This window comes from Accipiter gentilis, chromosome 22 (assembly GCF_929443795.1).
Source record: "Accipiter gentilis chromosome 22, bAccGen1.1, whole genome shotgun sequence".
Lineage (NCBI taxonomy): Eukaryota > Metazoa > Chordata > Aves > Accipitriformes > Accipitridae > Astur > Astur gentilis.
In genome coordinates, this window is record NC_064901.1 from 13,110,360 (window position 1) to 13,137,854 (window position 27,495).

Sequence of the window (27,495 nt, forward strand, 5' to 3'; positions counted from 1 at the left end):
ATGATAAAGGAGCATTTTTACATTGATTTTGAGCCTATAGATCACTGAAATTAAATAGCTAGAAAAGAAATGCTGGGTGATTTATTCAGTCTTCCAGTTGAGATTTATTTCATGTAAGAATAATCATAATGTATTTCCCAGATCAGTTTCAGTTAGGAGTGTTCTGTTGTTTTTAGTGTCATATCAGAAACCGTTCTGCTAGGATAATATTCTGTTTCTTTTGCTCAGATTGTCCTCTCTGTGTATTCTGAAAAAAATCCAGCACCCTTCCCTCTGCTGTCATATGGCACAATCATACATGTTTTCTATTCACTTAAGAGAGTCCACATGTAACGCATTTTGCTATGCTATATCCTTCTATACATAGATGAGGCATAGTGAAATTCCTTAAGCGCCTACCATTGGTTTTTCAAAATACTTTTAATGAGTGATTTGAATTCCAATATGCGAATTGATTTCAATTTTTGTTTCACTTTCACTGGATTGTATGAACTTTAATAAGAACTTCTATTTTTTAAAATTACAGCCACTTACGTCCCTCTATGCTACAACAGCTGTTGAGAAGGCTAGTTTTTGATGTGCCCCTACTTAATGAATACTGTAAAATGCCTCTCAAGGTAAATGCTTTACTTTTTGTACATACATTCAGCGTACAACTTCCTTCACAATAATCTGTCAGAGTCATGTTTTTAAAAATTGAACGGGGCAGGGTGAAGCAACATGAAATGAGTTCTGAATTGAAAATAATGTTGTTGTTTTATCAAGTCTTTCAAATTGAATGTAATGATAAAGGTTGTGTGAAATCTTGCCTAATGCAAACAGTATATAGTAAGTTGATTATGAGATTTTGTTTAGCGAACAGTTGACTTTTTCACTGCTTTAGCAAAAGAGTATTTGAAAGTATCAAGTTAAATGTTAGTGTTATCTTGGTATTTCTTCTTCTGCTATATGAACTATAGTAACACTTGGTAGGACACATAGTCCAGGAATAAATTTTGAGTGGAGTCTACAGAGAATAAGATACATGGAACAGAATTCACTTGTTATTTTTGAGCAATCTTAAACTGAAGTCTTACCCATCTTGTTGCTCGTAAATAGAGAATTACAACTGTGAGATGATAAATAACTCTTCTTTAGAATTTTTCTGTCAGGTTTGCCCCCTGTTCCTGTTGGGATGGAAGGGCCTGATCTTAGGTCTGCAGGTCTTTTTATGGCAGAATTGAAATTACGTCATACTCTAAAGCAGAGCTGCCAGATTCACAGACATATTCTGGAGCATCAGTAATTTGGAGCAAAAGTGTGGCAAAGAGGGAGTGTTTGATTGGGGTTTTTTTAATTATTATTTTCCCTTCCAAAAGAAAATTGCAGGAAAAAATAAAATGTCAAGCTTTTAGTCTGATGCTAAAAGAAATTTTAGAATTTCCCGTGGGATAGGAAGTCTTAGTAGAAATTAGTAGAATTAATAGAAATTTGAAATTATGTGGAAAGTGCACCAATAATCATATATGCTAGCTCTTTACCTGGTATGTAACAGATTGTCTGTACAATAGTTCTTTCCATAGGTTTTCCAGAGATGAGCAGGCATGGCTAGAAGGGTGTACTGCAGGTGTCTTTTGCAGTGTTTTGAAAAATACTGAGGTCATCAACTACAAATGACAGAAGTAAAATCAATTTGAATTTGTAAATTTTTTTACCAGAATCTATCATGTCCTGTTTTATACCCATTTCATTGTCTCTATTCTGTGAGCTAATCTGTATTCAAATTGTGACAATCCTGAAATTTTGTAATTTTTCTACTTGCTGTCATCACTGAGAATCCCCCAGCTGCAGCTGGGGATAATACAGGCTTTATACTTTCACAGCACAGGCTGTACTGCTCTTCCAAAAAGAAAAAGAAGGAAAAAAGACCATTTTTATGAGCCATTAGAAATGAAGAGTCAGAAATAAATAATAATACTCATGTAACTGTTTAAACAGATACTGGCAATTCAGACTTCACTAACCAGTATGTTATTTTATTAAATACCAATGTTTTATGTGCATTTTTATTTCCTTAAAAATCTAGCTTCTGACAAATCACTATGAGCAGTGCTGGAAATATTATTGTCTGCCTTCAGGAATGGGAAGCTATGGAATTGCAGCAGAAGAAGAATTACATTTAACTGAAAAACTTTTCTGGGGAATATTTGATTCCTTGTCTCATAAGGTAATGACTGTAATTCACAGTATGGGATGACTATAAAAGCATTACAATGATAATTTGCTGTGCCAAGTGCAGAAAGTTCCTACTTTAACAATTCTTTCACCTAATATGGGAGACATGGCAATGAATGCTTTCAATGAAGTAACTTTCTAATGAAAAATTGAATGTTGAATCTTAAAAGATTCTCTCCAAACTAATGAAATGTCAAATCTTTGTCTTTATATACCCATATAGCCTTACACTAGTAATGAGGCACCTTGCTTGCTGCATTAACAAGTCAGTGTTGTCTCCTTTCCTCTCTTACCTCTACTAAACTTTTAAAAATACTTTTTACTGATGTAAAATTAATTTTAAGAAATGTAACATGCTTGTCAAATTGTTTGCATATGCACAGTAAATTTACATTGTCTGTTTTCGAATACATACTTGTACTTTGTCAGTTTTCTGGTTATTGCCCAGCTGAAGAAATATGATGCAACATTCTTAGAAATAAACATTTTTCCATTTTCCTGTTCCAATATGTGATCTTGGAATTTTTTCACTTACTCATTTTTATTCCAAGTAAGAAAAAGTTACATTTCTGATAGGAGAAATGCCTTACTGAGTGAATACTTTTTGTACTTGATTGGCCTCAAAATTCAGGTTCTCACTATGGGACAATAATGAATTTTTTCATTGCATCTCAGTGAATTTATGTTCCAGTTCTAATCAACAGATTTAGATGATTACTTTTCTAGGCAGTCTGATTTATAGTATGGAAATGAACATGGTCTCTTTCTAAAAAGGCTTTTAAAGGCTTATTTGTGTTTGATTTTAGTGACATGTACCTCTCACTGCTGTCACAAGTGCAAAGAGTGTCAGGAGGGCCTGACACAATGAAATATTTCCAATTAATGTGTCTTAGCTTTTTACAGATAAATGAAGATGGTCTGTTTCTGCCAATACTGGTGGCCCTCTATAATAACATTTTCTTTTTTTCTGTAAGTGGTTATTAGTCCAATGAAAGGAGAATTGTGTAAATCTGCTTAGCTACAGTATTCTCCATTGTTCTGTTTTGTACTGAGATATTTACAGGTTTGGTATTTTCATGGCTTCCAGCTGTTTAGTGGAAGCAATTTACACTGTGATCTAAATTCTTTTGTTTGTGCTATACACACCAAAGAATGTTGCAGCAAAACTAGAGGAAGTTAAAGCCTCAAAATTTTAGGCATTCTGCTTGCTGTGATATAAACATATAATTCTAACAGCAAGTATTTTCAGTGGACCTTAAACTTGTTCTTCAGCATTTTCTTGGTACAAAGTGGTCATTCAGATTTATAGAATCGTATAGTCTTTCTAATAATGAAGCAAGAGAAATACTTTTGCCGTGTAAAATTTTTTTTTCTGTAAATGCTTGATTGGTGCCTGGGTTATAACGTCAAAAAGATGCCTGTGCTATCTGAGCAAAACTTTATAAATAATGATAATAGCATCTAAATCTTGCACTGTAATGTTCATCAGTAAACTTTAAAGCCTTTAAAGCTGTATCATTATGCCCGTTTTACAGATGGGGAACCTGAAAGAGAAGTGATTTTTTTTTTTTCTTTTTTTTCCCCCCTAACCATACTAAGAATGTTGTTGGAGAGCTGGAAAGAGAACTTTGGCCTACAGTGATCTGATACTACTTCCTCTAGCACATTTTTTATAATCTAGTGTGTAACAATTGACCTTGAATATGTTTCATGGCCAATTACTAAGGACATATTCTTCAAATGTAATTCCACCTTATTTTTTTTTATATATCATATACTTCTATGTTCTCTCCAGAGCTAAAATGACTATTTAGAAGAGCAAATGTGCCAGGTCACCTCTTAGCAGGACAATTTTGAAAAATAATCAACTGACTTTGCTGCAGTAAAACACAATTGCCTTTAACCAGCGTGATTTAAACTGAAATAGACTAGGGGAAAAGAGGGAGAAATGACAATGGCTTCTGCAGTTAGGATAGGAATTAGTCATTTTAGAACTAAGTATTTTATAGATGATCATACTTCTGTAACTAGGCAAACAACCTTTGACCCTTACTATGTAGGTCTTAATGGCCCAAAGAAAGCTTAGGAGTCATACTTGTATCTTACATACTTACACAAGTGTCAGCATACTTTTATGTTAATTTGAGTAGTCTTAAAAATGTATCGAGTTGATATCAAGAAAAATAGATGTCATGCAGCAATAATTTTGCTCTATGCTTAATTTTTAAATGTGCTTTAGTGTTTGTTTGCATCTTCTAATATTTGTACATATGGCTGCTTGGTTTTCACTAACATTTTGCATGTTTTTCTATTGGATTTTCCAACCAGTTCCTATCTCTCCTGCAGAAGTATGATCCAGAGCTCTTTCGAATGGCTTTGCCTTGTCTAAGTGCTATAGCTGGTGCCTTGCCCCCTGATTATTTAGATACACGAATTAGGTCAACTTTGGAAAAGCAGACTTCAGTGGATCCAGAAGGAAATTTTGATCCCAAACCTGTCAGCACAGCAAAGTGAGTCATATAAATCATAGTGATTTCCTTTCCTTAAGTATTTTTATACTATTCCTCATTAACATTTTTTTCTCCTCTGTAGGGAGAGTTGGCTGGTGACTGACTTTTTAATTATATTAGTACCCTTCAGAACTGGTTTAGGGATTTCTGCTTTCTCCTGCCAAATACTTCACTGCAACATATCCTATTTACCACCTATAAAACGTATTCTTCTCAGTACTGTACATATATTAAATATTTCCACATTATATCTGCAGAGTACATAGTAAATTCAATACTTATTATGTACCCTATTACCTAATAGTTCAAATATTTGGGATATATATCCCTGTAATACATTTGATACTGTCATTATTTAGAGTGTTCTTATGGCAAATGTACAAGATCATCAAAATCTGGTAAGTGATTCAATTGGCCTATTGCCCAATTTTTAGAAAATCTTCACTTAGTTCTGAGAATTGATCTGTACCAACCTGATAAGGCAAAATAAGCAGATCATGCGTGATGATTTAATAGACACTTGGCCTTCCTAGTAACCTTGTGCTTTTAAAATACAGATTTCTAATACTTTTATATTCAAGAACTGAGGAACACCAGTTTATTCTTGCTATTAAAGCTTTACTCCTCCATCATTATGCAGTGTGAAACATCCATACTAACATTATCCTGTAGTAAGAATTACCAAGAAAAATACCTATAGGTTATGGTGAAGCAGGCTTTTTTTTCTTGTGATTTCAGTTGCTAATAAGTGCAACTGTTATGTATTTGAAGATTCCTTGTAAATGCCATTATAGCTCTGGTTTGTTTTGTGAGATTTCTTCTAAAGAAAACGCAATTGCAAAGCCAAATGTCTTGCCTTCATCTGGAGGTGAAGCATTTTGATTAGTGATTAGTGCTATATTATATTGACTTTTTCTTTTTTTTCATAAATCAAACTGCAGTAATTTACGATTGAATGACCATACTTCCCTTTGTTTACAGCCTTGTACTTCCTGAAAAGTTGGAGTATATTGTCAGCAAGTATGCTGAACATTCCCATGATAAATGGGCCTTTGATAAGGTAGGAATTATTTTAACACTGGCAAATTTCAGAAAATCACTAGTAAATAATACCTGGGGTGAATATTGAAAGAAAAACTGGACAGTTTAACTGAAAGGCCCATGTTCAGAGTGCATTAATGTCTGCATATTTCTTCAGGGATATGTGGAAGAAACCTTTTGCTGAACAAAATGCTTTGAAATTTGTCACTTTTTCAAAGTGGCCAGAATTTATTAGGACAAAGATTTGAGGGGAATTAAAAAGTGGCACTTGGTTTGATTTTGTTGTTTGTTTCTTTGGGGTTTTTGGTTGGGGGGGGGGGGGCGGGGGGAGTTAAGTAAGAATATATAGATCTTAGCTTCATTTTGTCTGGTAATGATGTATTTTGACTGGGAGTCAGAGATTCAATTTCACTGCAGCAGCTCTCTGATCTCTGAGAGTACCTGGGAAGTCTAATGTCTTTTATTTTATTTCAGAAAAAGTAGTCATAGCTTTTCTTTCTTTTTAGCATTCAGAAGGCTGTTATGTATTGATTTCCTCTATAATTTTCAAAGTGCTCTGTCACTGTGTTGTTTCTTTTTCACTACTTCAGAATAGCTATAAGACAAGAAAATATGTACTAAGTGATTTTTGTATACTAAGTGATTTTTGTAACTTTTTAATGTTACAGTGAAACATTTAATAAAGGCCTTTTTAGTGTTACATTTTGCAAATAGATTTTAATGTTAATATAACTTTTAGAGTTAAATTTGAGCAAAATGAAGTTTGATGGAGGTGTTGCAGTTTTTGATAACTCTTGGAAGTGTTAGGATATGAGTAAGTCATTCAACTCAAGTATGAATTTTAAGCTTCTTTTCATTCAAGTGAAAAAGTAGAGGTGGGGTTAAGTAATTTATTATAACAAATACCAACAAATTAATAGCAATTTTATAGAACAGTTATATAGAAGTAACAGTTCTGTTGTTGTGGGGGCCTATGTATGCAAATTTGTAGACAAAGGTATACATATATATGGATGTGTAAATACACACACATTAATCTCAAACAATAAATTTCAGTTAATATTGTTTAAGGTAAAGGGTTCATTGAAGTTACATTCTTTAGTGCTAGATCTGTTAATGTTACATTTTTTTTCTCTCTGTTTCTGACTTCAGCCTCCCAGAGAATAGAGACACTTTTGTTTGCCTTAGCCAATACCATCTTAATGCATGAGTCCATTTGAAAGGGGCCAATGTATACTAGACTCAGAAATGGTTGCGTGAGACCTCTACTCGTAGACAGCATCTCATCTGTATGGGCCATGTTTTGTTCCTGTGTATCCACAGATGGATGCATGCTCTTATAACAGAAATTTCTGTGGCACTGAGTAGCTATTGGAGTAGACTAGTAGTTCAATACGACAAACTAAACTCGCCAATTTGCTGTTAATCATCTATGTTGTTCTCGTATTTATTTTTTTCAGACTAATAGTGGATGGAAATACGGTGTTTCACTGGATGAAAATATGAAGACTCACCCATTAATAAGACCTTTCAAAACTTTAACTGAAAAGGTAATGGAGGAAATTTCAGCTGCATTAATACAAAACAGATTGATTTGCGTACTTTTAAAAATCCATTTAAAATATATGCTATGAAAGGAAGAGAGACAAACTAGAATTCTTAGTTAAGAATAGCAACATCTATATGCTAAAGTGGTTGTTCAATTAATCTTACACAGAGTCTTATATAGGCTTCTGTTAGGCAGTCTTCATAGGCGTGGGCCAATTTGTATTCAAAGTATCAATAGCACAGGGTTTTCAGGCCTTCAGGGATGAGGAATGACTGGCAGCACCTCCTGGGTTTTAGACAAAAGTGTTATTTAACATATCTGAAGGCAATTTTGTCTCCAAGAAAGATGGTAGAAAAATTGAAAGAAAACATAGGAGATGCCTCAGTTGAAAATGGGGAAAAACATTTAAACTGTTTTGAATGCATTTTTTATTTGAAATTCTTGACTAGGCATGAATGTCTTCTAGTCCTCAGAACAGTGAACTGAATTTGAATGCTGTTACATATTTTTGCAATGACTCATTGGGTGACTCAAGTCAATTACTTTTGTCCCTCTTTACTACACTTTTCCTGTTCAGAAAATGGAGATGACAAAAAATCAAGAGGGATTCAAAAGGTTTAATTTCCCAAGGTTTGTAAATTGCTTTGAAATCTTTGGAGAGGAGCTGAAGAATGATTGGTTGAGTTGTTATTAAAGCAGTTCAAAGAGAATTTTCTGAATTGTCTCAGATTCGAACGTCTGAACCTAAAAATCAGGTCTTCCCATAAAAACTGTCATGTTAAGTAACTGTCATAAAAATTCTTATTTATGGTAAGAACGGAAATACTTTTATTAGGTTGATTTGAGAAGTCTTAATATGACATAATCAGAATTTTCTTTTCCACAACTTCTCAGATTTTCTATAACACCTTTACTTTTCAAAGGAGTGTTGGAATACAGGCTGTTCACTAAGTTTTTTATTGATGGCTGTATGTGAAGAGTATAGATCAGTAATGTTCTGTATCCATGAATGGATATAAATACAGGACGACTGCAGAAAGGCCTCATATGCTATTGCATTCAAATGTACCTACTTGCCTAATTTCATAGCACTTGTAGTGCCATCAATTTTTTACTATTTTGGACTGGAGGAATCAATGATTAAGTTTCCAGATACAAACTACATTATTGCTCCAGAGCTCACTTGAGTGCTGTTAGTTTGCATCACATATCCCAGCAATAAATGCCACTAAGAATAAAACCAAAAAATTTGTAAGTATTTTAAAGCTTCTTTCTCATGTAAAAAGAAGTATATTTGTCTTCAGATATAATATACAGATATTCTTTAATTTTGTGGCATGTGACAATTTAAAAAGAAGGGACAGAATAATTGTATTGAGTTTTTGCTACTTGCTAAATACAGAGAAATTTTACATTATTTTCTTCAAAGGAAAAGGAAATTTATCGTTGGCCTGCCAGAGAGTCACTGAAAACCATGTTGGCCATGGGATGGAGCCTAGAAAGGGCCAAGGAAGGAGGAGAAGCAATAATACATCAGCGTGAAAATGAAAAGCTCCGCAGCATATCTCAGTCTAGCCAGGTAAGGTGGAATTGCTTACATCTAGAAAGGAAAAGCCTTGGTAGTTAATTTACTAAGAAATTATACAAAATTATGTTAATTTAATATTCAATTTAATGAAAAGAAACTTTTAATATTGGAGTTCTGAGATTGGAAGTCATGTCACTATAATAAAAACTGTGCAATAACACCAAAGAGGGGATTGCAAAACGAACAACTTCTAAGACAATAAGGCTGTCAGAGACCATATCTCTTCAGGTCTTCTGAGAAAATGAATAGAATTTTCATACAGTCATTCAAAGAATACATGGCAGACTATTTAAAGCCTTTTATTTTATAATAAGTAAATCTAGTCATTTTCTTTTTGGTCAAACAGAAGAGTCCGAAATGGGCATTTGTCAAGATTATAATTATGACTGACAAATAAGGTTGTTCATTTAATACTTTTTGTTAAATCTACAGGCAAAATTTGGAGGTAATTATATAGTACCTAGTATTTTGATATGATACAGACTATTTTTTCATTTGTAGCTTTTTGTAATAGCATGTTGAGACTGCTGGTCAATATGTCTGTGTCTTGGAGTGAGGAAAGCTGTTTAAAACTATGACAAGTGTTGGGAATTTTAATTGTACCCCTTGAGGTGAATTAAACACACATTTGTGCTCATATATAGTGAGACTTAATGAGCAATGCATTGGGCAGAGTCCTACCTCCATAAGCAGTTCTGCAAGGAGTGTGCAAAGATGTGTCACGAGCTGAGTCCTTATATGCACTTGCACCAGCTCTGATCCTGTGAGCATCAGCATCAGACACCTTAGGCTTGTGTTGGGTTCATTCCCCCAGCACCAGTTTTGCTTACCAAAAGTGGCCCTTGAGCACTCTGTTACAAGCATTTCTTACCTCTTCAGCAAATGCCACTCCCACTCCATTACAGGGAGTCCTTCTGTCTCTGGCATCTCTGCTTCTAGCCGGTTGAACCTGTTCTGCAGTTGGGCCTTTTTGCCCAAGAAGATGCATGATAAAGACATGATTGAGTAGAGGATTTCAGCACATGTTTAAGTTCAGTACATGATTGAAATCACTGATTTATATGTTACCGTTCACATTTAACATGTGCCTAATAGGTTTGTTGCACTGGAGCTTTCACACTTTAAATATTTAAGGACTGCATAAGTATATCGCACTCCTCGTTTTTCTTAGTCTGTAAATTCCATGAGACAATAACCTATTTTAACTTTTTGTTGTGATGTCTTGTCTTTAGTATATGGTTCATCCAGGCTGTTGCCACACTGATCTGTCATGTTTTGAAGGCACACCTTGTATGCCTCATGCTTGGTCTCCTCTCTTAGGCTGAAAAGCAGCGTTCTTAGTAGCTTGCCATCATGTTGTGAATAGAGAGATCTAAGTATCTGCAGCAACCTTCTTATTTCCCACAGATGTAGTCTGTTAATCATCCTGTATATCTTCAGCACATTGCAAAACAAAAGGTGAACACAGTTTCTACAAGGAAGTTTGAAAATGTGAATGATGTTACTCTAATCAGAACAACAGAGATATTGTAGTTGAATATTTGATTCTTTTATCCGAAATACTTTTAGCTGAAAAGAATTCTTTTTTTTTTTTTTTTCCCCTGCAGGGAAATGGGTATAGCCCGGCACCACTTGATCTCTCTAATGTAGTGCTCTCTAGGGAGCTTCAGGTTTGTATTTGTGTTTTGTTTATGTTAATTACACAAATTAATATATTTGGATTTTTATTATTAATGAGTTGAATTTTGTCAGGTTTTATGAGTGTGTTTGTGGCTGTGCTTGTGATATGCTGTTGTAGAAAAGTGAATGCCATGCTATTTACATATTTAAAGAAGAGATTTCTATGATTTAACCCATTGGTGCTTCCTGAGTTCCTAGAAAAGTTAGCATGAAGCTAGGGAAGAGGCGGTAAACAGCATGTGATAGATGTGTATCCTGTGCCTGTGCTGACTTCAAAGAACAGTTGAATGTAGAAATGACACTTAACTGTGATGTTTCTTTACCACAAGAGTATAGACTTTACCCAAGACTAACAAAATTAAGTAGAATTACAGAATTTCTAATTGTCACCTTCTTAATTTACATCTTGTTTTTTCTGATGGTAATATAGGGAATGGTTGAGGTAATGGCAGAAAACTACCATAATATATGGGCCAAAAAGAAGAAAATGGAGTTGGAAAGCAAAGGTAAGCCAGAATTCTGTGAACCACACAAAAAAGACAAAGAAAACAAGGGAGAAGAAACAGTCTGAAAGAAGGCAGTGTAAGGCAATCAAAATCAAATAGTTCCTTTTTGTACTTGAAGCAAAATAAATCTTACAGTAGAAAAACTTACAGTTCTTTCAACTTACTAAAGGTGGAGGTAGTCATCCTTTATTGGTACCTTACGACACATTGACAGCCAAGGAGAAATCACGGGACCGTGAAAAGGCACAAGAGCTGTTTAAATTCCTTCAAGTCAATGGTATAATCATATCTCGGTAAGTTGCGCATTTTTTTTAAATACTTGCTTACATTCAGTCCACAAACCATGATGATTTTCCTTTATCTCACTGCAGTCTCAATTATTAACATAATTACCATTTGGCATATCTTCTGTAAATTAGAGTCCTTGTTATTTTTATGTTCAGAAAGACCCTTCTGAAATAGTGCAGACAGGTAACAAGCTTGAAACCAAAATGTAGGTATGCCACCAAACGTTTTTATAGTCTCCCTAATTGCTTTAGAGTCATTGAATAAGAAAAGCATTTTTAGTTCTTGCAAATGAATGGTCCTTTGAAACACCAATGGAATTGCTCAAATATTAGTCTTAATATCTCTTTGCAGCTGCGTCTCTTTGGGTTAGGAAGACAGTGTGTTCACTGTTAACTAATGGGACAAGTCAACTTGAAAAAGCCTGTTCAAACTCTTTATGGGATATGAGCAAAGAGTTTGCAGTAATTGTCTATATCAGGGTAATTCGAGATTATCCTCTTCTCAGTGTTTTCTCCAGATGAATATGTGCATATTTTAAGTGTATATAAAATCTTTTGAAGTACTGATTGCAATTATCACATTTCCAGAATGTCATTCTGAAAAACATTGGACTAATCATTAAAACATGGAAATTCTTTATAATTGGAAACATATAGGCGGCACAGTGTGTGTACTTTACATATACCATCTGCCTCTGTTTTGATTTTTGCTCCTCTTTCTTTGTTGAGAACACTTGTGAAGCACTTTTGGGTGTTTATGACATACAGATGAATCTCGCAGGCCTTACTCAAATATATGCTAGAAACAACATGGTATTTTGTTAAGCATCTTTAAACCTCTACAACTTCTTTCAATGTCACCTTTGTTATTTAACAGAACTGCCAATGTCTTTCAATATTTAGGAAAGTACATGTAATCTTTTAGCAACCATAACTTACTATAAACACAAAAAGAGAATATTTACAGTGATCTCACTGAAAATACAGATAAATATTTAGTTGCATTATCCTCTGAGAGTGAGGCAGCAGCAGATGACTGTCAACCATACATAGCTGTGAATACATACCAAATCGTTTGATTACATATGTGATAAATCAATTAATAGGAGGTCACAGAAGTATATAAACTAGGACTCTTCAAATAGAACTTTTATTTTTTTCAAATGGAACTGTAAGATGGAAGATTAGAGTCCTTTCATGGTTTTGTGTAAAATGGGATTGGAACGTATTCCTTGGTTCCCTTGTTCTGTTCCCCCAGACTGTAATCATTCCTTTGCTCTTACCCATGTTCTGACATGGTCAAGAAGATACACTTTAGATGTTTTCTGCTGCATCAGCCTTCTCCTACAGAATTATTTTTTTCCTTGGATTCACCTCATAGCTGGTTTTCAACTGTTAGTCTAATCTTCCATTTATTCTCTCTAATTTACTCCTACACCAGTGCTAAGGACAAGTGATCATTTCCTCCATACCTCAACAGGGAGTCCAGCAATTTTCCTGCTTTCTTGTTCCTTTCTTGCTTTTGCCTCAGTGCCACAAACTACCAGTTCCTCATTTCTTCCCTACTTCTGACACACTGTTCAACCCCTCTGTAGTCTCTGCATCTCCTTTAGCCAGGTCATTTTCTCTAACTGATAAAAGGAGAGTCTTCCTATCTACTACTATTTGAAGAGTCTGTGCAGAAGCAAATGAAGTAGCCATTGTGGGTAACCAGAGGTTTCCCTTAGTGTTACTCAGTTACTTCCTCACTTGGCAAGCCAGTTAGATGTCCTGGGTGTAGGCCACCATCTATCAACTGAAAATCGCAGGTATGGTTTAGTCCTCTAAATGTTGGAATAAAGAGACTATAAAGAAGTTGCAAACTAAACAAATGTACAAGAAAACATCAAGAAAACAAAGAAGAAAGAATTAATGACTTGTAAAAACAAGTATGTTTGAAAATAGAATACAAAAAAAACCTATAGTTATGTGACTTCAAAAAGAAAAAGAAAAAGAAAAAAATCCCTGTTCACGTCCTGGATGACGCGACAGAATGCATCCTTAGCAATTTTGTGAATGAACCCTTAGCAATAAATTGGAGAGTTTGGCTGCCTTTCAGAGGAACTTTGATGGGCTGGAGAAATGGGCTGACAGAACTTGTGTGAGGTTGAAGAATAAATGCAAAGTCCTATACCTGGGATGGAATATATCCAGGCATAGGGAGATTGAGCCTGACAGTGTCTATGCAGAAAAACACTTTGAACTCTGCAAGTTGAACGTGAATCAGGAGTGTGTTGTTGTGATGATGAAGGCTGACTGCATACTAGGCTGTGTTAGTAACTGTGCTCTGCAGGTTGGAGGAGGTGATTTTATTTTTTTTTTCCCCCTTCCATTTTGTGATCATCAGATTGTATCAGGAGTATGTTGTCCAGTTTTTGGTCCACCAGTGCTAAGGAAGACATTGACAAAAAGAGTTAATCAAGTGGAGGGCCACCAAGATGCTTTCGGGATTGGCATGCGTGCCAGGAGAGGCTCTGAGGAGAGGCTAGATTTTTCAATATTAAAACAGAAGGTTACAGTGGGATTTTACCACTGCCTTCAACTACTTAATGCAAGGTTATAGAGATGATGAGGGCAAACGCTATCTCCTCAAAAGTAACAAGTTGTTACAAGGGAAATTCCAGTTAGATACATGAAAATATTTCACTGTTACTTTTTCAAATTTTTCAAATACTCTGAATAGTATAGTAATATGTTACTTGCATTTAGGTTTTCATTCAGTAGCTTAAGTCATTTTGACTTCAGCCTTTTGTAAAATCCAAGGACAAAAATGAAGTTTAATAGTGAATAACTAAGGGAAGTGTAGTACTTAGACTGATTTTGTAAAGCTGTAATTGCTGACTTCCGAAACATTTGGCACTTTAATCTGCCAGCAGAAGAAATTGAGTGGCTAATGCGTGGCTTTGTTAGACTCAAATGTACCATGGCTTCATTTATGCGATAAGATAGCTCTCTGAAGTTCTTATCCTAAAATAAATGTATTTTGGATACTTTAATACAAAGCTATTATACCTCTAGAGAAACATGAACTTATTTAAACATTCTTGTGATGTAGTTGATAACTAAGATTTGCTATGGAAGATAATTTTCTCCTTCTTATGAAAGTTTACCATAATTAAAAGATAATAAGGAATGGAATGCTTCATATGATTGTCATCATTTGTACTATTGTTGTCATCAGTGCTATTTATCTTAATGCTTTCTGAAACAGGGGTCTGAATGACATGGACTTAGATGCTTCATCCATGGAAAAGAGGTTTGCCTTTAAGTTTCTGAAGAAAATTTTAAAATACGTTGATTCTGCTCAAGAGTTTATTGCACATTTGGGTAAGCTGCAGATTTTATTTTGAAAATAATTAAAATTGCTGATACTTAAATATTTGGATGGATATGTTTAAATTTGTAGCAACTGCTATTTTTGTAACATTTAAGAAACTTAAATTCTGTCTTTTAATTTGCAGATTGATTTCTTGGACATCTGTAACTAGCTAAACTGTTTCTGCTGTTTTTATTTGTACTTCAGCTAAACTAAGTTTGCAAGGCTGTATCAAAGAGCTATTGTGTTATTTATTATTAGACAACTTCTTATTCATGTCTGCCTTGATTATATCCTTGCAGAAGCCATTGTAACCAGTGGAAAAACTGAAAAATCACCACATGAACAAGAAATAAAATTCTTTGCCAAAGTGAGTGATTTAGTATTTCAAGTAATGTTGTATACATTCCATTTTACAGAACATGGAAATTTATAAGGTTAGACTGCTTTTCAGGTAATAGAAATATATCTTTCCCATTTTTTTCATGGTAAGTAATCAATTAAACGTTGTTAACAAATATTTCAAAATATCTTCAAAAATATTGCACTATAATGGCTTCTACATGAGAAGGAACATAGAAATTAAAAGGCAGCTTATTTATTAGATGAAATTAAATACTCTCACTGAACAGATAAATTATTTCTGAAAATTTTTGCCTAAGTATGTCACTGAAGTGCATAGTATCATTTAATTAACAGGAAGAAGGATTCCTATGCATAGTAATATCATACACATTTGTGTACGTAATAAGAAAAATGTTGTCCATAATCGGATTTGAATTAAGGAACATTTAGGATTTAATTTAGGATATTAAAAAAAAAATAAATGCCCTCTCCCTTTATATCTGTACTGGACAGTTATGTAAATAGTGGAGAGGAAGGGTCCTCTTAGTTCAGTGGTATTTATCACTGTTGAATGTGAGAAGAGTAAGCCTGCAATATTAGATCCAAAATAGATTGATCTGTGTAACTCTTGCTTATTATTTACATAACTTTTAAGTAAAATTGTAAGACTTAAGCTTTTAATTTATATGACTTTGTGTCTGAAATGAGAAAATAACAACTGTTACAGAACTTATAAAATTCTTTGAATGAACTTTGACCAATCAGAGCATTGTTGCTACATTTGCCATTGTGCTCTGTGAAAAATACATTTTGTATCTGTATTTCTTAGGTTCTTTTACCATTAGTTGATCAGTACTTTACAAATCACTGCCTCTACTTCCTGTCTTCTCCAACAAAAACACTCAGTAGCAGTGGATATGCATCAAATAAGGAAAAGGAAATGGTAGCAAGGTAAGTAGAAAATTAAGACATACACAGGAGGGTTCTATATAGATAATTAAAGGTCTCTTCTTAGATTAAAGAGAAAGATAGTTCAAAAGCTGAGTTTCCTTATATAGAAAGTGAATAGTTTATTCTGTATCAGAACGGCAGTGAGTGAATAGAATTCCTCATTTTAGTATTCTTTAACATATAATTAAAGAATTAAGTATATATACTAATTATATATATTACAATATATAATTATGGATGATAACATCAAAAACATTAATAAATGATTCTACAAACAGTGGAACTAATAAAACTTAGTTTCTGATGGGTTTGTGTTTCATTGTTGATGGTAGTTTCTGGTTGAAGCTTATCCCACTGTTGGGTCATTTAAATGGTCTCACATTTAAATTTTCAGATATCAAAAAATGTGAAAATACCATGATGCAGCTTTTTAGGGGTAATTATGGATTCTCCCTTCTCTACAAAATTACTTCTGCCCCCACACAAAAATTGCTGGAATTTAATAATTTCTAGACCTGCAACCTGTACTGTTGCAGATTTGGTTGGAATCAGCCATTTGACTCAAAGTTATTCTAGAAAACTCAAAAAGAAACAGTTGCCTTTTAATTTATAATGTGTTGCCTTTACAAAAATATGAATTTCATTTTTCTGCAATTAACATTTTAAAATTAATGTTTAATTTGTTTTTAACTATGACTGTCATCTAATATTTTTGTTGCCAATTTTTTTCTCCCCCTTAAAGGTGTGCTGCCACTTATTTTCTTTGGGAAATTTTGTATCATACTTTCAAACTGTATTTTACTTTCATGCTTTCTTACTTAACTATCAGTTTCTCAAATTTCTTTTGCTTTCCTTCACTATGTTGACCAGTCAACTACTATTTCCAATGGAAGAGTAGATACAAAATTTGAAAGTAAAGTTACTTCCTCATTGTTACATAAGATCAGGCCTAGCACTGAACTTCCTAGATTCCATTCTTCAGCTTATCTTCCAATGCATTTTTGCATTTCTCTAAATTAGTATTACCCTTTTGTTTCCATCTTCCAGGTGGGTGGTAATCCTTACATAGTAGTTGCCCATAAGAGTGAATGTTAAATCCCTAAGATTCTGCTTTAGTGAGCTTTATAGGCCCAGATATATTATGAAATACAAATACGTTTTTGTATATATTAGATATATTCTAGATAAATGTGCAAAATAGTCCACCAGTTGCTGAGGAATTGAGCTCAGGTTCAGGAGGATTGAAATTTCATTTCATTTCAATTTCATGCTGCTGCTTTGAATATTCTTATTACTTCCCTAAAATCAGTCAGGTCAGCTTAATAAAGCTAGAAAGATGCTTACTGGAGTTGTACAAAACACCTTTACAAAGACACATGAAGGAAGTAGATGTCTAGCCTGCATATCTGCTATTATAAATTCAGAAATATCTTACAATTCTTTGTCCATTCTTCATTGAAAAAAGTGATGATCAGTTATTTTCATCTTATAGGAAGTATGGTATTTCCTTACTATTGTGAAGATAGCAATGACGATCTGTTGTTAGTAAGAGACCATACCAATTCCTAAGGTATACGTGCTTCATTTTGTTATGTCCTAACTCCATTTGTCAAGTATTCCACAGATGATAAACAAGTCTGCCCAGCTGTCTTTGTTTTTAAAAGTTAAAGGAGCCACTTTAATCTTTAGAGAGTTGGTGATTTTTCCTTTCTCTTAATTATGCTATTATTTTGACAGATACGTTAGATATGCAAATTTCTGACATGCTTGCCAGAAGCAATTCTAGTCTGTGTATATTTCAGGATTCATCTTATTATCAGCAGTGGCTAAATGCAGATTTATTTATTTATTTATTTTCAAAGGATATCTTCACAAATTGTTTTAAATGGTATGAAGATTTGTAACATTTGTTTCCTGCAGAATGCCAAGTAAAACACTAAAATGTTACTCAGTTTTTCTTGTTCTTAACAAAAAAAATTCTTATTCAGAAATATAGCCATAAAGAATGACTCAGCCATGTAATAAGCAATTGTTGGAAACCACTGTAATCAAAAGAAAGTTTCACATTTCAAGTCATCTCTGAAGTATTGAAGCTTAGAAAATGAGAGAATTCAGAAGCTTCGAAAAGTTATTCTGCTTAACGCAGTTATATGCCTGACTGTTGTCATCCTGTATGATTCAAAATACACTTTCCAGGAACTGTGTTGTGTTTTCTCTTCCATATTCTGCTATTCTTTACCTCATACTCTAAATAAATCTTTAATCTTTGTCTTGTCTTGCTCTTTCCGTTCTTTTCTACTTTAGCCTGTTCTGCAAACTAGCTGCTCTTGTTAGACATAGGATCTCACTTTTTGGTAAGTTGTTAAGGAAGATCTTGATAAAGTTAAAACTACAAAGAATGTATAACTATTGCTTCTATCTTACCTGAAGCTTTTCAAAAGCTATAGGCAAATATCTATAAAATTATGCATAAACTTCCAGTACGACTAGTGAGTGCATTGAACACAGCTCTGAAGTAACCAGTTAATAGATTATGTAAAGTGTTGGAGCAGGAAGAAAAAGCAGCTTCTAGGGTTTTCAGACTCCTTTAAAAAAAATCTCATGTTTTTGCAGTTACTTTTAGCTTTTCAAAAGTCATCGTACATCAATTGTTTTGATTTCTGTCATCCAACTGTTGAATGCAATAGATTAATTTCTCAATAGGCTAGGGGGATGTAAGGAGAAATAACATACCTTTTTCAAAGGTATTGGTAAGAAAACTATAAAAGAAATGTAGGGTACTACAAGATGCAAAGTTCAGAATATTGCTGGGTCAAGTGATGAAAACAAACCATAAGTAAACGCTAGTTATTCTTTTTAGTTCTTGTATGGAAATAGACTTAAATTGAAAGTTAGTTCTAGAACCAGATCTAACCCTCCCTCAAGTGACCTAAGGTGGAAGACTTATGTCATGTCTTGTTTAACCTGTGCATCGCCAATAATTACATTTTGGATTATTAGATTATGCTACATTTTCTGTACTATTGTACTCTCATAGTGTCTCTTTCTAACCAGGTAGCGATTCAGCTACAATGGTGAACTGCCTGCACATCTTAGCTCAGTCTCTTGACACACGGTGAGTTTGCAACATTTGTACCAACTACGATCTACGTAGGTGTCTCAGAGCTTTTCAGGAGCAGTTGGATTGTTTCTGTATTTTTTTATTCCTTATTTGTAATTAATGATATTAGCAGTATCAGTAACTCAGGTACTGACTTCCATATTAGCAGATTTCGTCTGAAGGGTTTAATCTACGTTTTTCTGTTCAATGCCTGTCATTAAAACATTGAAAACTTTTGTCACCCTTTCCAAGGGTATTTGAAGACTTTATTGGGAGATATAAATGACACAAACTTTGGAACTGCAAGTATTGATACCTGTAGATATTGAGACAGTTCAGCGCATATTGGAAAATTTGGCATTAGAGGGATGCAGAATGTATTAACATATGGGCATAGTTACATTTGCTAACTTTCACTGTTTACAGTTGAAATGTTTATGTAGATTAAAACACAGGGCAGGATAGTTTTCTAATTTAAGCTGTTTTCTGGGCTGGTTATGTTATACAGCAGCCTGACAATGACCTCATTGCAAATAACAACACTGGAAGGCTTCATTAAGGGTTTGGAGAAGAATGCAAAAAAATTAAGGAATGGGACTGTGATGCTGGTATTGCAGTTGCATTTTCTAGATTTAGGGTGCTTTGAAGATAGGTAAGCGTGTATCCTGACTTGCATACCTAGTTACTGTGGCTCCCATAAAAATGTAGGGATTAAGAGTTACTTTTCTTGAACATACTGAGGAGCTTGCTCACCACCTATGATGTTTGCTGAGAAGTCATTATCTTATTTGAAAGCAGATCACAAAAACTTGGAAAGACAAGACTGAGGAAGCAAGTTCTTTGTTGTTATTATTTTGTATGAAATACTCCAAGCTAGTTGTTGCTTATACTGCTATGTTGAGGTAACTGTCCTTTTAAGTTTATAATGTCAAGTTCACTGATACATGTGTATCATGTATCAAAGTTCAAAGACTGGTAGAATGTAATTAATGTGTACATATATATCTATACAACTACTAAAGATCAATGCAAATTTAATATTTTTCCCTTATTTTTCAGAACTGTTATGAAATCAGGATCTGAGCTTGTTAAAGCTGGATTGCGTGCCTTTTTTGAAAATGCAGCTGAAGACCTGGAAAAAACTTCAGAAAATCTTAAACTTGGAAAATTTACCCATTCACGAACACAAATCAAGGGTGTTTCACAGAATATCAATTATACTACAGTAGCATTGTTACCGATCTTGACATCAATTTTTGAACATATTTCACAACATCAGTTTGGAATTGATTTACTTTGTAAGTCTTCTATTTTTTAAGTTTATTGTGTTGTAATAATAGAAACACTTTTAGTAATGATTGCATGAATTCAAAGGATGAAATTCTGTTTTCAGTAACACAAAGATTTCCAGCATTAAATCTGAAATTAGCTGCATAGTACCTTATTTCTGTTGCATGTTTGACAATAATACTCAGAAAGTTTCAAGTTAATCATGTACAGTATTTTTCCAAACATTGAGAGAGAAATTAAAATTTCCCCTTCAGTGCTCTCTTACCAACTGTGTGGATGAGACTAGTTTCCTATAGAAAATTAAATTATGCTTATTTTTGTTACATACTATTACTTCATTAGATTAAAGGAGACAACTCATTATTAATTCCATGTGGGGTTTTTCCTTACATTTGAAAACCACTTTAGTTATTTTGATTAAAATTTTCCTTATTTTTGGCATCATCTGTTTGAAAATTACTGAAATGCCTCCTTGAGATTCAGCAATATGCCGTTCAAAAATTTTGTACATATTTGGGTGATCACAGTTGCAAAGCAGAAGATAATTAAAACGTTGATAGCCATGAAAAGACTTTCTTTAAAAAGATGGGGAGTCTTTAGATCATGTTCCTAGAGGTTAGACACACAGACTGATGTGGTTTAGCTTAAAATTGTACTCTGCAAGTGTGATAATCTGCAGTATCTTATTAGCAGGTATCTGTGGCCTCTTGGAATGTCTGATGATCTGTTAGGTTTTCGAATGAATGTAGATGACAGACCAGGTATCAGAGAAATTGAAGATAAATAACACGTGTGGAGTATTGACAGCCTAGAATGTTCAGTGATACATATGCTAAAAGTTTTAGACACCATTTATCGGATTGCATAAAACAGATGTTTATGTTTGGAAAGTAGTCTTTAGTTGATTAAATACTGATAATCTACTTCTTATTTTCTTCTAGTGGGTGATGTACAAGTTTCATGTTACAGAATTCTTTGTAGCCTTTATTCCCTTGGGACTGGGAAGAACATCTATGTTGAAAGGTATTGAGTGAAAAACTCAGCGTGTAGAATATTCTGTTCTTTAGAAGTGTGTTGTTTAGGTAATAAAGCAGTTTGAGAGGTGAATCTGAAACAATGTGAACATGTTTAAAATACACTTTAGCTGGAATGTAGTTTCCTATATCTTAAGAGTTCAATTCCACACACAAAAAAAAAACCCCACGGGTTGCCATTAAGGTTCCCAAAGTTTGGCTACTGCATGTTACTGTGTTAAGTAGGCTGAGTACTCAAGTAGGCTCTGTCTGTCTCACACCTAATTCTATACAGAGTTTTCAATATAGTTGTCCTTAGTATAAAATCCAGAGCATATGTAGAGCATTCTGAGAAACTTTATCTCTACAAAGGAAACCACTTTACCACTTGCATTTTAAAAAGAATAGGGTCTACAGTTCCTTTAAGCATCTAGTTGCTATGATCTATTCTAAGCCCTGGATGTTAGATCCTCTTCCATTAAAAGAGGCTCAAATCCATATCTCCTACTTCAGAAAAGAGAACCCTAATTGTTGGTCTATCACAAGACAGGAACTGCGGTAATCATAACCCTTCCTTATGCTTCAGAAGGCTTTAGGTTAGGCACTTTTCATGACCTTTCTTATAATGAAAAGTTTAAGATTCAGAGGGCCTGAGAGAGAGACTAACCTGGAGGAGATACAACTCTCTAGTCTGGTTAGTAGAGGCTTTGCCTAGTATGAGGAATACTGGTCTTCACCTCCTTCCTTCCAGAGTTTATTCAGTAATTTTTTAATGCAAAATGCAAGAGCAGTCTGGGGGACAAACTGTCTCTTTCCTCCCACTCTGCATGCATGTACTTGTGTGCACAAGCTCATACTTGTGTATGTCCACATTCAGTCGTTTATACGTCCATCACTAAATTACAAAGCTCTACTCTTTCTTCTCTTTCTGGGCTTGAAAATATTAAATACTCTTTGACACAGATCTGACAGGCAAAATGGGAAGTGCCTTACCCCTACACTAACTAGCAGTCAGGGTCTTCTGACAGGAAATAAAAGGTGATTGTATTTGAGTTGCCTTTCGATGAGAAGAGCTCACAGCAGAGGTCTCTGCTTGATTGGCAAGAGCTATAAGCACTGGGCAGTTACATTAGGCGTTGGTGTTAGCAACATCACCTTTTCCTACTGCAGTTGTCTTCTTGGAAGTGAAGAGTGATCAGATCAGATACATCTGAGGAAATTAATTACTCTCCTAAGGCTGTGTGAGAGGTTTCTAACTGTGGATTTAATTTAGTTTGGTTTTCACAAGACTGACTGAAGTTCTTAAATTAAGGCTGTCGGCAGAAACCAGTGTCTAGGTGGGAGGTAGGACTTCAAACATACTGCTCAATGTTTCAGCAAAATGTAGAACTGCATGATTGAGCTGACTTGAACAGTTATTCAACAATGCTCAGATTTAGGATCAAAGTGCAGTTGTTCTCCTAGTGAATTTTGGCAGGGACATTAAGAAGTTTTGCCTTCCATTGCAGGATGAGTCGTAGTTCACTTTTTCATAGGTGAATATCGCTTTTCATTGCTGATTCTACAAGACTTCTGGCTGACGGGGTCAGGACTATGTTGGATTGCTGCTGCTGCCTTCTTGTGACAAACTTCCATTGTCAAGGCTTTCATCTTTTGTACAAAGAGCATTTAGCCTGTTTAGGATGTTGGAGACGTTTCTGATTTGTCTGTGGACCTTTCTTCTCTAAAAGTCTCCGTGGCTCATAAATGTTGAGGACTGGATGCAAAATGCAGTAGTCCTTGACTACTTTAAGCCCTAATGCTCTACTGGCAAGTATAGTATTATTGCTATAGGCATTCTATGAATTCTGTACCCAAGTACCCATTTCTTTTCATTCACTGCATCAGAAATTTAGGTCTTGAAACTGGGGTTGAAAACTCCCTTTTCATACCCAGTACCCAAAATTTGTATGTCCCTTTATGGTGTCTTGATCTTTTCCTGGTTAGCTTATAGAAACACATTTCCAAAGGATTTTTAGCACAAATTATGAAATATCTGTATCAATAATAAGAAGTAAAAACTTTGCGTAAGTTAAGAAAGCATAGCACTTTTTTATGTATGTAGTTAAATATGACAAAATTAACTGTTCTATTTAGTCACACATACATATCCAGACTGTTCAGTTTAAGGCTTCAATTTGACCTATTTGAGACTTCTCAAAATGAAGGCTGCCAAAGATGCGAGAAAGTCTATTATGACTGGTATAATAGGAAATGTTTCTTCATTACTATCAATGGTTGGTGGTCTTTTATCTTTCTTTGTTTTTTCAAAGTCTAGTTTGATTTGATTACATTTCAAGTATTTTCCACTTCCTCCAAGACTTGCACATCAGCCTCTGACAGTTCTTCCTCATTCTTTGGAGTGAATGTTTCCAGTTAGTGGTCTTTCTAGCGTAATTTGTCTAAAGGGTTAATTTGGCTTTTCTTTAAGTAACTTTTACTCCATTAATTCTATTGAACTACTCAATTCCCTGAGTGATTTGTTTTACATTATTTGCTTTTTATGTCAGTGACTATCTGCTCTGAAATTTTTTTTTTCTAATTTCTGTCCTGCAAAATTACAGGCTTTCCCTTGGTTTCTCATATTTAGGACTTCCATATGACAGAAAATATCTGTGCATTTTGAGTAACTTCTTAGCCTTGTTGTATAATTGTTCACTTTTTCTTCTTTTGGCTTCTTGGTATCCTCCTTTCATATGGGAAGATGGGTATGCATTATGACATTGTCACGCATGTGATTAAATAGCCTCAGTGCATTTGAGGTTAGTCTTTTCAAATTACTTTTTAATATGTGTTTGTGTACATATATATACACACACACCAAGTTTTTCCTTCTTGATCCAACAGAAGGCAAAGAAGTAATGAAGTTTCCTTTTTAGGAGAATTTATTAAATCTCCTATATGTATAATGCATCTTTCATTACAATTCTATGGGAAGAACACGCTGTGCTATAAATAAAGTAGGAATTCTAACATTATCAGAAATTTGCTTCTTAATGAAATGTTCTGTGGTTGCTATCTGTGATACTAATGCATCATGTATTTTGTTGCAAAATGTACACTATATGGATGGTCAGAAGGTAAGGGAAATTACATAGATCTATAGGTGGAGCAGAGAATGAATGAGCATTCAGCCTTGAAATAGACTAATATTATGTGAATCATGTTACATGAAATACCTAAGGGAATAAAAATCCTTTTTTGTAGTGTTTTTCAATTCTGTAAGGCCATTGCTTTTGCCGTGTTTTTTTTTGTTTCTCCTGCAACAAAACAAGTTGGGGGGTATATAGTTGCATATCTCTTTACCTTCCAGCATGGTTGTGAAATAAAAATTGACATAGGCAGTTGAAGATGAAGTAGTAGATGGGTCGTGATCTTTGACTTCAGGTCATACAATTAGGAAGGCTTTGTTGACACAAAGGAATCTTTTTAGGATTGTTGTTATTCCTGGAAGTTGAACAATCGTAGCATCATAGAATAGTTTGGGTTGGAAGGGACCTTTAAAGGTCATCTAGTCCAACCCCCCTGCAGTGAGCCAGGACATCTTCAACTAGATCAGGTTGCTCAGAGCCCCGTCCAACCTGACCTTGAATGTTTCCAGGGATGGGGCATCTACCACCTCTCTCGGCAACCTGCTCCAGTGTTTTACCACCCTCATCATAAAAAAATTCTTCCTTATATCTAGTCTAAATCTACCCTCTTTTAGTTTAAAACCATTACCTCTTGTCCTATTGCAACAGGGCCTGGGATGTTTGTCCCCATCTTTCCTATAAACCCCCATGTTTCTTATAAGCCCCCTTTACTTACTGAAAGGCTGCAGGAAGGTCTTCCTGGAGCTTCTCTTCCCCAGGCTGAACAACATCAACTGCCTCAGCCTGTCTTCATAGGAGAGGTGTTCCAGCCCTCTGATCATTTTTGTGGCCTCCTCTGGACCCGCTCCAACAGATCCATGTCTATTCCAAAAAAACCATGGAGCTTCAAAGGATTAAAGGTGTGTGCTATCTTTATCCAATCTGTATGTCAAGTGTAACAAAATCCGTAAGGTATCTGGTACAAACACTGCTTCAGAACTTCAAAAGATTACCATAGCTTTAGTATTAAGCCAATGTGAGCCTGGTCTTCTGCTGAAAAGGACTGTCTCAGCATCTCTTGCACATTTGTCTGTACATTTACACCCCTTTCTTTTTTTCTGGTAAATAGTGTTTATGCAGCCAGTTGATGAGCGTGTTTTGTTGCTGTTGGTTTGGCTTGGTTAGTTTTGGTTTTATGGTGAGGTTTATTTTTAGTTCGACCAGTTCCTTCATAGAGCTTACCAAGATGCTGTTTGAGTGTTAGTGCTAGCACAGAACAGACAAATAGTAGGAACATAAGAAGGTTGTGTGTGGGAATGCAGAATTGCCCCTTTAAGAACACGCCACACAGAATGCCATAAAGTCATGAAATCAGTCTTCGATAAGTAGCAGTAGTGTTTCTCATCATTTGACTATGTAAATGGTATAATGTGTGAAGCAAAAGAAAAAAAAGTATATACCTACAGAAAAGAAGTGAAATCTTGAAAAAAGGTATGACTGCCAAAACAAATTCCTATTGATTATATGCATTTGCTCCTTGTTTAAGCAAACCGAAGGTACGATAAGAATATGCAGTTACTAATCTATTCTTTATGTATATTATAGACACGTTTTCTATAGTTTGTAGTTGCACTGTGGAGCAGTATACCTTTAATATACAATACTTGGTGGAGGTTGTTTGGTGTTTTTTTTAAAAACATGTGTTTCTTATACCACTGTAATTTCCAGTAATTTTGTTCACATGAGAAATACAATTTTTCAAAATTGTCACATAGTTCCTAATGTATTAAAAAGATCAACTAAATCAGCAATAAATGTTAATGCTGCTTTATAGCGCATGTTAGACATTGAAAGCCTAGTGAAACACTTTTCCTCCCAGGTAACTTTTAGTGTGTCTCATATACAGGCAGCGTCCCGCACTTGGTGAGTGCTTAGCATCTCTTGCAGCAGCCATTCCAGTAGCATTCCTTGAACCTTCTCTCAACCATTACAACCCATTGTCTGTCTTCAACACAAAAAGTGCAAGAGAAAGAGCAAGTAAGTACTATTCCTCTGGGGGGAAAAAAAAAAAAAAAAAAAAAAAAAAAAAGAAAGAAAAAAAGGTGTTCGCTGTGCTCCAACTAATAGTAATAGAAAGAAATCGTAATCATGAAAAAACCCAAGAGAACTTCTACTATTGCTCTTTCATTACTGGTCATTTTAGACTTGCTCTGCTTTGTTGAGACTATATTAACATTGTTCCCTTTCTCCTAGCATATTTGGATATTTTTCTGAACATGATGTTAAGAGTTCTTTTCTGTAGCTGCATGCTGTAATATTTGAAGCTTAGTAGAAGATGGTATCTACGTTACAAAAATTTTTAGCAAATTGTACAGTTGTGTTCTTACTAGCAACATACAAGAGGTTTAATATCTTATTTATGTGAACAGGAATATTATCTATATTTTTTGTTGTCTTACTGGTACTCCAATGCAGTTTGGTGTAGGGAACTCCTGACAAAATATGACTTTGATTCCATGAAACCTTAATCAAAGGAGCATGAGTCCTTCTACATAGATTTTCTTTGCATGCTTCTCTCCTGACTTACTCATGATGGACTCTTATATCTTAAAGTATTTCAGTATTTTCCTCATTGATCCATGTAAGAGTCATTACATACCAAAATCACTGTTGTTTTAAACAAAACAAAAAAGTAGGCAGATTGATTCCATATGCTTCCTAAGTTTTTCAATATAAAAGAAGTTATGGAAAAGCTTGTGCTAGACCTTCCTTTGTCAGCTCTACTTTACAGAAGCAGCACTGGTGGAAGAAGAATTTTGCTAGAGTGACTGGCATTAGATTATGATAGGTTGATAATTGCTGAATAATCACCCTTCAGTTTCTAATACAAGCATCTGACAACTGGATTTCTTTCCTGGCATTTTTGTTGGGAGATATATGTGCAGAGTTGCAACTA

The 27,495-nt window shown here is 34.6% G+C and overlaps 1 protein-coding gene across 1 annotated transcript in view; it reads left to right on the forward strand.

The window, feature by feature from the left end:
• Positions 1-27,495, forward strand: part of RYR3 (ryanodine receptor 3) — a 253,363-nt gene that overhangs the window by 172,109 nt on the left and 53,759 nt on the right. Inside the window, exons 49-65 of the mRNA XM_049825231.1 lie at positions 527-617; positions 2,066-2,206; positions 4,543-4,724; positions 5,706-5,784; positions 7,226-7,315; positions 8,744-8,893; positions 10,510-10,572; positions 11,013-11,088; positions 11,258-11,381; positions 14,626-14,741; positions 15,033-15,100; positions 15,905-16,026; positions 18,331-18,380; positions 19,081-19,141; positions 20,186-20,424; positions 21,358-21,439; positions 26,446-26,576. Of these exons, the coding sequence (XP_049681188.1) occupies positions 527-617; positions 2,066-2,206; positions 4,543-4,724; positions 5,706-5,784; positions 7,226-7,315; positions 8,744-8,893; positions 10,510-10,572; positions 11,013-11,088; positions 11,258-11,381; positions 14,626-14,741; positions 15,033-15,100; positions 15,905-16,026; positions 18,331-18,380; positions 19,081-19,141; positions 20,186-20,424; positions 21,358-21,439; positions 26,446-26,576 (1,865 nt within the window). The remainder of the gene's footprint in view (positions 1-526; positions 618-2,065; positions 2,207-4,542; positions 4,725-5,705; positions 5,785-7,225; positions 7,316-8,743; positions 8,894-10,509; positions 10,573-11,012; positions 11,089-11,257; positions 11,382-14,625; positions 14,742-15,032; positions 15,101-15,904; positions 16,027-18,330; positions 18,381-19,080; positions 19,142-20,185; positions 20,425-21,357; positions 21,440-26,445; positions 26,577-27,495) is intronic.